The sequence below is a fragment of the Haemorhous mexicanus genome, chromosome 10 (genome assembly GCF_027477595.1).
Source record: "Haemorhous mexicanus isolate bHaeMex1 chromosome 10, bHaeMex1.pri, whole genome shotgun sequence".
NCBI classification, from domain to species: Eukaryota; Metazoa; Chordata; class Aves; order Passeriformes; family Fringillidae; genus Haemorhous; species Haemorhous mexicanus.
Genome location: NC_082350.1, coordinates 13112481 through 13125103, shown reverse-complemented (window position 1 = coordinate 13125103; position 12623 = coordinate 13112481). Strand labels below are relative to the sequence as shown.

Genomic DNA, 12623 nt, shown 5'->3' with positions numbered 1-12623 from the left:
AGGAAGCATTTTACACATGAGCTTTGCCAGAAAGCACTTTCCATCTGCTCCTTGGAGTGACCTGGATAGGCATACAAATAGTTTCACATCTGGAATTTCTACATCTGGAGAGTTAGCATGGACTGTGAGAATGTAACACTCTAAAGCATGGGAATATAAAGGGTTGCATTTATTTCCTTGGGCAAAGCTAATGGCCAACACAGAAAGCCTAAAGAGAAGATGCATTAATTTCTGGTCAATGTGCTTGCTTTATTAATTTTGACTGAACTTGTATCACTTTCTTTCCCTCCATGTGAAACCTGTGGTGTTTTGGGGGATTTTTGTTAGTGACCTTAAAGTGCAAAGGATCACCAAATGGCAAAACTTCATTCTTCCAGCATTTTCAGATACAAGCCACCATGTCAAATGTGAAATAGAAGTTCTGCCATGTGGTGATCCAGTCTTCAACACTGCAGAGAAGGAAATAAGGAGGAAAAAATAAGTCAGAATAGTAACCTTGAAATTTCCTGACTGTTTAGGACAGGAATACTTTCAGAGAGTTCTCAGTAGAGTACTGAATGACTGAGTGTGACTTAGACCAAATCTTTTAATTTAGTATTTTGTGGTTTGGATTATTGTGTGACTGAGGAGGGTTTCTAACACTAAGCACATGGCACCAGTTGGAATAGAATTTTCTGGCTCTGGATTTAGAAGGGATGGGGGCAGAAGAAAAGACAAAATTTAAAGGATGATGCATTTTGCTATTATGTATTAATTTTCCAGGTATATTTGCCTATAACTAAATATAAATTTGTTCCACTTTATCACATTTTTATAATTAAAAAAAAGAAATCTGTTCGTGTTTTTGTCAGCAGCAGAGGGTTTACCTGCTTTTGGGGTAGTGCTGGCAAGTGTTGTGGCTGGAGCCCTGCACTAGGATCAGGTCTCAGGTCTATTTTCCTCACTAGAATAAGGATAAAGGAGCTGAATGTTTTTGGAAGAAATTTCACATCTAATGCCAAGTGCAGTATAACAGTCAGGTTACTGTTAATAGTTGTGATTAAGCCAATGATAAGTCTACATGTGACTTGTGTTCAGTGGTTGTAAAGCTTTGAACAGGATGATTGCTAAAGGAAAATACCACAAAGACTGAACTGCAGGGCCCTGTATAGCCAAAATAAAACCTGCTGGTTTCAACTGGGGCCATTATGTGAGAAGGTGCTGATTAAGGGATTTCTGTCATAAAAATGTCTGTAAAAGATGTCAGATAAGGCAAGCCCAGAGACTGACCAGGGATGTAAACTGGGTGTGTGTTCAAACACAGTGATTCCAGCAGCAGTGGGAAGATCATTTCTGACATATGGGTATTTTAAATTTTTTTCTGAAATTATTGCCAGATCTTTAGTGATCAAGCTTGAAGAGGAAGGAGTGCTTAAAGTTATGGAATGAGGAAGCTCTGCCTTCCACTGTGATTCTAACAAAGTCATACCTCTTGAGTCCTTTGAGCAGAAGAAATTTTGAACAGAAAGACCCAGAAGGGGTTGATTAGTAGTAATTCTGATGGAAGATTAGTGCTAGAGTTGGAGGGGGATGCAAGAAGAGCAGGCAGGAAGCCATGGCAGCCCTTTCCTTGACTTGTATGTAACCTGTCACATGCACCCTTTGTCACATCTTTTGAAGTGACAGAGAGCTTTGCCTTTGCAGAAAACAGTCACAATAATCAACTCAAGTGAAACTTGAACTAAAGCACTGATTGTAGATGTTTTAAAACAAGAATTAAGATAATGTTTCAAGCTGTTATGGTGGAATTAAAACAGGGAAAATGGGAAAATAGACAAATTCAATAATGCCACCTGTATGATAGGAAGCTATTGCTGTAGTATTGACTTGAGGAAATTGTTCCACCTTCTCTAAAAGTATATTTAATTTCCTATTTCCTAATAATCTCCTATTATTCTGATGCCATAGGAAAGCTGAATTCACTATACCAAAAAAAAACCTCATTTCCCCTCAAACCATGGCACCTAGCAAGTCCACCCTTCCAGAAGCCTACAAACATAGTCTGTGTATCTTTCATATTTACAGTAGAATGTGTTTTCTTTGTCTTTCTCTTCAAGCCATGGGAATTTGTGCAGTTTATTCTTCTGAGATCAAAATCACAACTGATAGAAATAGTGTATGGAGATATTCATTCACTGCCTTTGCAATTGGTTTACATTTCTCTTTACCAATTTGTTGTACTTGTAGGTCAAAAAGACAAAGAAAAGATCTTGAAATATATGTTTCTTTATAAAAGTTTATAAGTTTTTGTCTTACACTCTCCATATAGTTTCAGTTACCATTCAGATTGTATCTGTGGAATCTTTTTCCAAAGACAGCATTGCAGCCACTTGCTAGAGGAGCTTCCTAAATAAGGTCATACTTCACTCTTAAGTGATTGTACTGATACCCAGCTATATAAATTAATGGCATGTTCCCCCTGCCCCATTTTCTATTAAGACAATTTGTAGAAGGTATTACTGAACTTGGTAAAGGCTAAAGGCCAGTTAGTTAATTAAAAGAAAAATAGAAGGCCTCTAATCCATGTATTTTAATCTTCTAGTTAATGAAACTGCTGTAGTCTAAAGACACCTTTCTTTACAATACTGTGCTGCAGAGGACTTTTAATGCAATGAATCAGTTCTGTTCTTACTTGTACTTTGGGGTTTTTTTTTAAATCTTTTTGTCTGTTTTGTTTGTGAATTTTTTCTGGACATGTGTCCATGTGGACAGTCTTATTAACATGAGTTAATAATTCTTTTTTGTCTTTTTAGGGACCTTTGTCGCCAGGATAAAACATGTGAATATTACTTAAGCATAGATGCAGATGTCGTGCTGACAAACCCAAAAACTTTAAGAATACTGATAGAACAGAACAGGTATAGTAAATCTCTTATTCTGTAGAATTTCCTCTAAATTGAAAGGATTCTCTGGGGTCTGTCCTGAGAAAATAAGATCCTGTTTGTTGTTGCAGAGTTAAATCCTCTTTGTTTACTTGTGGTATTTCATTGCCATAGTTCATAACAGGCTCGGGTGCCAGCAATTCACAAAGCATTTTGTTCCTGTCAAACAGCAATTCCTGATGTGAATTTCAATTTCAGATTTTCATGTTTTCTTATTCAATATGTCACTTCACAGGAAGATAATTGCTCCACTAGTAACTCGCCACGGGAAGCTTTGGTCCAATTTCTGGGGTGCTCTGAGCCCTGATGGTTATTATGCTCGATCAGAAGATTATGTGGACATTGTCCAAGGGAACAGAGTGTAAGTAACTGCAAACTAATTGTCCAAGGCAGGGCACCCAGGATGGTTATTAGCAACATATTGCATGAAGATATGTGAGTATGGCATTACTCCTGGAGAGATGAGGTTAGGTATATTGTTTTGTGATTTCTGTTTCATAGAAATTCACTTGTTTGTTCCCACTCACAACTTGAAAAAGAAGCAAAGTGTTTAATGTGATGAGCTGGGGTTAGGTCTGGGCACAGCCATTACTGGTACCTGTCTGATGGAACTGGACTCTGGTGTCTACCAGTGTACAGTACAGAAAAAGGCAAGATAAACAAATAGCAAACCCAAAACTCTGCATCCCTGGAACCTCAGGCAGAAGGAGTGGTTGTTGTATTCATTAAATGACTTTGTCATCTCCTTGGGGCAAATGCTTAATCCATGCAACAGCTACAACTTCTTTGTGTGTTTCATCCTGGATATGATGTCACGTATATCTTGAGGAGTTCTTCAGCAATACTTGTGTCAAGGATAAACTTCTGGGCTTATCCCTCCCCTAAATATAAGTTGTTCTAAGCTTGACTGTTCCATATGGGGATGCCTTTTCCTTGCTGTGGAAGAACAAAAGGGTCTGAAACAGACTGCTTTAATAGGGCTGGCTTGTTTTCAGTCCTGCTGTACTAAAAGATGTGCTTGTGGCACCGAGAGGGGGGGAATCTGCAGAGGGAGCATTTTGAAAGCAATGCTTTTGTGTTGATATTGGCCCAACTCACATAAATACATGGCCTGCTCTGCTCTGTGGGTATTTGTGTGAGCAGGTCAGACCAGCTGTGTGAAGTCTTTAAACTCATTTAAAAATCTGTTTTGGAGTTACTTTCTCCATCTGGTATTGTAAAATAATATTAAAAGAGAGTTTGGCTGATGGCATTAACTATGGAAACATGAAGTACATGTGTAGTTAAAATTCCACAGAGAATTTGACCTTGCAATATTTTTATAACAGTATTTCATAAAAAATTGAATTACTGCCTACGCCTACTTTTGAGATGTCCAGATGTAGTTTTCCAAGTGTCTTGGGAACCTTTCAGCTTCTTCTCCTTGCAACTTGCTTAGTCTTGTCAGCAAATACAGAGATGCTGATTTAATACAATAGGCAACAAATTAGTTTTCATAGCTTTAAACTATTTTTGTGTTGGTTTTTCTTTTTCTTATTTTCAACAGAGGAGTATGGAATATCCCTTATATGGCTAATATATATTTAATTAAGGGACAGACTCTGAGATCTGAGATGAAAGAAAAGAACTACTTCATGCGTGATAAGCTGGATCCTGATATGGCCCTCTGCAGGAATGCCAGGGAGATGGTAAGGTGTACCTGCCACAGCTTGCTTTCAAATACACACATTTCCTTGTGTCCTGCTGTACTCAGAGACTGCTTCACTTGATTGATCTTGGATGTTATATTTTACTTCTAACTCAAAGTACTGGCCAATTTTTGTGTGATAAAACTCTTCAGGTATATTATTTTAAATTGTGGAGAACAGAGGTTTTTTTCAAGGCCAATGCACTGATGCAATGAGTGCATGGTGTTTTCTAGTTAAATTCCCTGAACATTTCTGTTGAGGTTAAAATACCTTTCTCCTTGGCACAACCTCAGTAGATGAAAGAGGGCTCAACTGCTCTGCTGTGTATGACTTAAAATTTACCAATGCATTTGGATCATCTCTCTTGTGCACATTTTTATTCCAGCAGACAAAGTTGGAATATTTTGCCATTTTTTATTAAGTAGATATATATTGGAACTAAAGATGGGCAGTGTTAAATAAAAAGCCTAGGTGATTTAAGAAATCTTCTTAGGGAGCATGAATTACTCGTTAATTTTTCTAGAAAGACTAAAACTGTGTCAGATAAATGCTACTTGTGTTAACCTGGAAGTATTGAGAGAACTTATTTGTACTGTAAAGTTATGAATCTGTAAATCCATATTTCTACTGATATTTACACTAGTTTCAGCACAGAGACAAATCAGACCTAAACCAGACCTATTTCCAGACACTATAGCATTGAAAAATATTTTTGCTGAATTGAACAAGAAAAGTTGGCAAGTATTAATTTTTTTTATTCCCTCATAACAAGGCATGATCTCCTCTGTTTACTGATTCTTCAGAACATCCCCGTCCAGTCCTGTTGTATTCAAACCTCCTCAGCATCAGTTCCTGCAAAACCTGTGCTTTCCATGTGCTCATTAAACTAATCTGACTGGCTCATGAGAAAATTGCTTCCTCTTTTCCTCCTTGCCAGTCTGGGCTGTAGGAGGGTTTGGAACGTGCTTGTTTCTGTACTGCAGCAGATAAGAAGGGGCTGGTGGAAACAGCTTTGACATGTGTGTGGAGAGCTTTGCTTGGAGATGCATGTTGTCTGTAAAGGCATATCAGCTTTGGGCAAAGGCTGCTATTTCCCTGATGTACCTGTGGAAACCTAAAACTAGTTGGGAAAAGAGAAAGAGGTTGTGTCAGAAAACTGATGTGATGATTCTCCTTCATTTTAGACTTTACAAAGGGAAAAAGACTCCCCTTCTTCGGAAACATTCCATATGCTCAGAGCCCCAAAGGTGTTGCTTTATTTGTTTTTTATTAATTAGTTATTGTTACATGCAGTATCATTCTACCACAGGAAGATACTCCTCCTCTGTCCACTTCCTCTGATGAAATACTGCTCTGGCTTTCTCTTCAGTCTGCTAAGGGTCAGGTTTTTGCCAGGGACAGGTTTTCCATGCCCAGCTGAAAGCATCTCAGAGAGGCTCTTTGTTTCCTCAGGGGGGTTTCTCAGTGCTTGTAAGGTCAAGGTGTGCTGGCACTGCTTCTGTAGCTAAAGTGGGTGGAGCAGTCCTAGGAAGGAGTAAAGCTCAGATCACTTGTAGCTCTGCCAGCCCCTCAGTGACCACATTGTCACTTTAAGCTGGTTTTTTCACCCAGGCCCTCCTTATTCTCCCTGCTGCAGATATTTTATGATTTGGTAAGTGCCCAGAACTGGGCATGTTTAACACAATCATTATCTTTCTAACAGTTTAACTCTTTTTCAGACAAAAACATAGACAGAAGTACCAAAGTACCCAAATGGTAAAGTCTTCATCTGCTGCAAATCCAAAAGTCACAAATATTTCAGAAAAAAAGTTTTAGTCTGAAAAACAAACTAAGAAAAATCCCAAAAAGAACCTAAGTTTCTTTTTAAAAATACTATTTTCTGCTACTACTTCTAATCAAGAAAGTACTGTTAATACCTTCTGTTAATAGCTTGATAATAAAGCTGTATCTTACTTGATATCTTGCATATAATTACATGAACAGACTTAGGAGTGCTCAGCTGTTTTGGATGCTGATCTGAATATTCTTGTGTGCTGTATTTGCCAATATCTTTTTATTTCAGGCCAATTCACCAGATGGATCATGTAGTGAATACTCTGAAATAAGTTTCTTGTTCTGACTCTCATGAACCCTTTGATTGTTAGCTTATTCTTTCAGATTTGAATTTGAAACTAAACCCTAGATGTTGGTTTTGTTGTGTGTGAGCATGTTCAGTTTGAGATCAGATTCTTTCAGTGTGTCTGCTTAAGTTTTCTGGAAAGCAAATCAACCAATACTCCTCTGCTTTTTCCTTTCTATAACTCTACATATGTTCTCAACAATAAATGTTTTGTTTTAATGTGTTTGGAAAATAAATGCAAGTAAATGCTTGTAAACAAGAAGTTATGCAGAGTAGTTGGTGATTAGAGTCAACCCTTTGAAAATTAGGAAGCACTTTTACAATATATGTGTACAAATGTGTGATTATATTTGATAAAAGCACAATCACGAAAACCTTTTTAAAGCTTTGCTAAGATGGACAGTTTTGCTAATGATGCTTTCTCTAATTGGCATAGGGTGTTTTCATGTACATTACCAACAGACATGAATTTGGAAGACTTCTTTCTACAGCCAATTACAATACTTCCCACTACAACAATGACCTCTGGCAGATATTTGAGAATCCTGTGGTATGCTTCTAATTATTGCTAAAAATTTATTTCATTTTAAAAAAGTATAAATTTATGTATTATAAAGGACGTGAAGTTAAAGGCTTTATGTGGAGAACTTTTCTTTACTGTGTGCTAAATATTGATCACCTGCTAAAAGGTGTTGTTACCCGTTTAAGCAAATGACAATATATCATATCAGCAAGCCAGCTGGTGACCAGAGCATGAAATTGGAGATTTGGCCCTGAGGTAACAGGTTTCATGATTTTTGACATGATGGGAGTAAGTTTGTTTGAGAAGAAGAAATTTTTAAATCGTTTCTGGTGCTTTCAGTAAAGCAAATGAATGGAGTATAAATAATTTTTGATCACTTGCAAACGTCATTGTTCTGTTGCAATATTTTTAAATATTTTTTTTTAGGATTGGAAGGAAACTTACATAAATCCAAACTACTCAAAGATATTCACTGATAACATAGTAGAACAGGTGAGTATAAGTAGTTTTTTAGAAATTCGTGTGACTGATAATAAATTGGTATGCAGTAAATATTTCCATGCAAATGCTGCTTTGGTCTGTGACTAAACAGTTTTTTGATGTTTTGGATCAGAACTGAATTTTTGCCATTTGATATAGGCTGCTTGCTTTTATGCAACTGATCTGGAGAGAGCACTTGTGTTGGATGGTCAGCTGTGACAATTAGGGACAGTGATTTAATGAACATTGCCTCTCTGAGAAGCTGGGATAAGTTTTCTCTGTGTAAAGCAATGTTAAGTTTTAAGCTGTTTTCCCATACTAACCTGAAATGTGGAAGACCAGGGCTGTTAGAGCCATAAGGCACAGAATGTGTGGGTGCACTGACACGTTCTTGTGCTGGGTCAGGGCTTAGAATGTAGCTCACAGTTTTTGCTTTTGTGAGAACGTGCTTGAGAATTGAGTTTTTAATTGTTTGGGGTTTTCTTGTAGCCCTGTCCAGATGTGTTTTGGTTTCCCATATTTTCTGACACTGCCTGTGATGAATTAGTAGAAGAAATGGAACATTTTGGGCAATGGTCTGGTGGAAAACACCAAGTAAGTGTCAGCCTATATAAACGTAATCTTAATGAGAGATCTTAATGACTTTTACAACAGTAGGTCACAGTGTACTGCAACAAACAAACATCCCAACAATTGCCAATGGTCTGAAACATCTGCTTTGTGGTATGAAGTTTGGTCTACCATGTAGCTGCTTCTTCAGTAGATTGAAGAATGCCTCAATTAATTTTGTGGTGTGCTGACCCGGGCTGGATGCCAGGCACCCACCAAAGTCACTCTGTCACTGCCCTCAACTGGACAGGAGAGAGAAAGTAAAAACTAAAAAGTGCCTTGAGAGATAAGGACATTCAATAGCCAACACAGGGCAAAACAGACTCAGTTTGAGGAAATTAGTTTACTTTCTGCTCTGGTTCAATTGGTAATACAATGAGCGATGAAACAACATTTTAAAAACACCTTTCCCCCACTTATCCCCTTTCTGAAAGGCACTGCCACCACAGGGGTGCTGTCCCTGTCGCTGCTGGGCTCAGCCTTGGCAGTGGCAGCTGTCTTGCAGTGGCTGGCATTGGCTCCACAGGGGAGGTTTCCAGGAGCTTCTCACAAAGGCCAGCCCTGCAGCCCCTCTGCTGCCCCAGCTGTGCCACACAAACCCAGTGCAGACTTTGAATCTGCAGGTTAGACACTAACAGTGGTGCAGCTCTGTAGCAGGTACCTGACAGTTACACAAGGCTGATTTTGGATAGCTGTTGATAACTGTTCAGACAAGTTTTACTCATTTACCTCTTAAGTACTGATTTGTCAGACTTGTCCCCCTAAGGACCTGAGTTACCTGAAAATGTTATGAGCTATTGTGTCAACATTCTCAGAGAACTCAAGGTATTTATTAACTGCCACTAAAATCAGAGGAGTGTTTCTCTTATTCACAAATGTGGTACCATGAAAAACTATAGTCATAATTATTATGTAGGTAGGAGCCTCTGGAAAGAATTTTAACATACTTTTATCTTCAAATTGTTTCATCATATATTACCCTGTCAAGTTGAGGCCTGCAGTCTCTTGATCTGATAGAATTTCAGCTGCATCTGCAACTCAATAAATAAAACTTATTATCCCAAGAAGCCCTTTTATTTACAAGTGACACATCTGAATATTGGCTCATCCTGTAAAAACTTTGAGTTTTTGCTCTCAGCACACTTTTTTCCTTGACATTTATCTGTGGAATTGCTGCACAGACAGCCCCTGAAACGTTGCTTTGTTGCAGTTCTGTGATTCTGTGGATTTCAAAAAAATATTTGTTGAAATGTCAGAAACATGCCCTGTTCCTGTTTCCAAGCTGTTTGTGGTGTTTTCCCTAGGACAGCCGCATTTCTGGAGGTTATGAGAATGTCCCAACCGATGACATTCATATGAAGCAAATAGGACTGGATAATGAATGGCTGCACTTCATACGAGAGTTCATTGCCCCAGTAACACTAAAAGTCTTTGCTGGCTATTATACCAAGGTATGGGTTAAAAGCTTTTGCAGAAATTACTCCATGGTGGGACAAAATTTAAGTATTTTAATGAATACTTAAATACTCTTTGGATTGGTTGAGAGTTTATATCTGGCATAGCTGTAGTTAAAGATGAATGTTGCTGATTTATTATTTTAACTCGGCTTTAAACAAAATCCCAAGTATCCTGTGTGTGACTTGGCAGGTCACAGCTTGTGTTTTGTTGCAGGGCTATGCTCTGCTGAACTTTGTTGTGAAATACAGCCCTGACAGACAGCGCTCGCTCAGACCTCACCACGACTCCTCTACCTTCACCATCAACATCGCCCTCAACAAAGTAGGAGAGGACTTCCAGGTGAGTTACTGGCTTAAAAATGTTATCCTTTGAGTATCTAATAGTAGAGGCTAAACACATATGCTTAGAGACCCAGCTGAGAAGGAAAAGATGCACATCACAAATTGAGATGTGTTATGCCTTGTGGTTTTTTGACAAGCACTGAATTTGCTCAACTCCAGGATCCAGAACTGTTGATGCAGTCAGGCTGAATTGAGCCAACTGGTTTCAGATGGTGGGAGAGAAGGGGTTTGAGAAACACTTAGGAGATGTTAGTCATTTCATTTTGAACATTTCTGAAATGCTTCATTTCTGTACAGTGAAAACCAGTTTTTCAAAAGAGTTTAAATTGTGCCAAGTTGACTCAAGTGCCTTCTTTTCTGTAGAATTTTTTCAATGGTTCTTTATTAGATCAGCCACAGAATGAAAATTTTTAACTCTTGTGTCATTTATGTTTTTTCTGAGCTAAATTTTTTTCTAGTCTGATATTGATTCAAATTAAACAGTCCCCAGAGTGTGGAGCTAGGCAGGGCAGTGACAACAATATCCAACTTTTACTCACAGAGAGATTTAACCTGTTGTGTTTGTAAGCCTTTATCATTCATAGTACTTAACACCAATAAATATGCTTGGCACACTTATTTTAGAAAGCACACCTTCAGAGTGAAACCAGCAGCCAGATTAATTCATTCAAGATTCCTTTAAATGCTGTCCTGGGCAGGGGTGGAGTACTGAAACAAGGCCTGTGAACACAGTTTGCTTCTCTGGTGGAATCTATAGTGAAGTTATTGAAGATCTGTTTGTCAGATTTGTTGCTTGAATGAGTTGCTATCCAGTGAATGCTGAAGCAAGACAAGGGGAAATCTGATTGCAAATGCTTGTCTGTTAATTAATGCTCTAAAGATGGTGGCATGAAAACAACCTTGCTAAGGGATGGTAAAAGAAAAAAACCCAGCCTATTAATAGCAAATTATTTGAAGTAATGGATGTATAAAAAGGAATTTATTACAGCACAAGTTAAATGTTTGGGATTTATTGTGTTTGTGTTTTTGCTACAGGGAGGTGGATGTAAATTCCTTAGGTACAACTGCTCCATTGAGTCCCCCAGGAAAGGATGGAGCTTCATGCACCCAGGAAGACTTACACATTTACACGAAGGACTTCCTATCCTGAATGGCACAAGATACATTGCAGTATCATTTATTGATCCTTAATTTTATTTTTCTTTGTCCTCTTCAACAGCAGTGTTCTTTACATAAACATTTATTTATAGATCTCTTCTGGAAGATGGTGATAAAAGAAACTAAGTTACTGTTACTACACAGCAGAGGTACTTTGGGCTAAAAGGAGGAAAACAGAAAATGTTCTAATAATGTTGGAGATTTCTTGATATCTGCTCTGAGCCTTGAATCCCAAAGTAAACATGTCCTACTTGTTTTTCCATTCTGCTGTCCTAAAGAGTGGGTAAGGAGAGAAAATGGAAAAGCACAGTGAACCCTTTTCTTCGTTGAAAAAACCCAAACCCCAAGGAATGCTAAATACAAAATCACCGGGAAAATTGATCGTGGTTTTCACTCAGTTAAGTGACACAGCTAAAGTTTGGTGGTCTGTATATTTGGTGCCAACCAAAGAAAGGAAAGTCACAGCATAAAAACAAAATCAAATGAATCTTGTTTACAGTTGTTTCTGGTAAGCAATAATTCCATATGCTGGTTTATACTGAAGGGAAAGTGTCTCTGTAGCCTGGTCTCTTAATTCATTCTCAATACTGAAATGTACACCCTTAGAAGAAGAAAATAAATTAATTGCAGAGATGGAACGAGGATGAAATCCTTTACCTAAGGAGGAAATGTTTTATCATTTGTTCTGAGAACTTATCCTGTTGAAAGCTTACTTTTCTTCAGCAAGTGACCTTTGTTTAAAGTGAGTTATTTTTCTAAATGTGTAGTTGCTCCCAATGGATACTGGAAATTTGATGCTTATTTTCAGAACGCTGGTAAATTTTAATAGGATGTTTTATAGGGACAGTTTTCTACTCTTAAAATTACTTGAATTTTTGTATCAGGAAAATGAAATGGTGGCAGTCTCTTTTAAAGCTAAGGGTCTTAACTTGACATTTATTTTGAAGAAATTGGTTTAAAATATTCCTACTGTATCTACTGTTTGTAATTTAAAGAAACTTGAAGCTAACTGTCTCAAAGTCTACCGTGCCAAAATGCACGATGTGTTGGAAAACCTTGAGAAAAATAAAGGGTAATTTTAAATTAATGGAGCAGCTGTTACTTGACTGTACCAGGTAGTTTCTTTGCACTTGTGATTGTTCTTAAAATACTGATTTACTGACAAATATTTCCTAATGATCTGTAGGTGGGAGGATGGGCATGTTAGATTTTGGGTTGCTTGCTATTGGAGTTGTTTCAGTGAGTGCCTGTGTACCAAGCCTTGCATTACACCTTCAGAAGGGCCCCAGCAGGAGTGATGGTTCCTGGGTTTGTGTTTATATGGAG

The 12623-nt window shown here is 38.0% G+C and overlaps 1 protein-coding gene across 4 annotated transcripts in view; it reads left to right on the top strand.

Annotated features, from left to right (window-relative positions):
- The window catches only part of PLOD2 (procollagen-lysine,2-oxoglutarate 5-dioxygenase 2), a 47313-nt gene extending 34929 nt beyond the window's left edge, over positions 1-12384 (top strand). For 2 of the 4 annotated variants that reach the window (XM_059855401.1, XM_059855404.1), the window contains 10 exons: positions 2793-2897; positions 3157-3282; positions 4468-4609; positions 5794-5856; positions 7165-7278; positions 7678-7743; positions 8221-8325; positions 9645-9791; positions 10012-10137; positions 11175-12384. In XM_059855401.1, coding sequence (XP_059711384.1) covers positions 2793-2897; positions 3157-3282; positions 4468-4609; positions 5794-5856; positions 7165-7278; positions 7678-7743; positions 8221-8325; positions 9645-9791; positions 10012-10137; positions 11175-11330 — 1150 coding nt within the window. In that variant the 3' untranslated portion in view covers positions 11331-12384. The remainder of the gene's footprint in view (positions 1-2792; positions 2898-3156; positions 3283-4467; positions 4610-5793; positions 5857-7164; positions 7279-7677; positions 7744-8220; positions 8326-9644; positions 9792-10011; positions 10138-11174) is intronic. The other 2 variants (XM_059855402.1, XM_059855403.1) reach the window with 2 other exon arrangements.
- Positions 12385-12623: the final 239 nt, after the last annotated feature.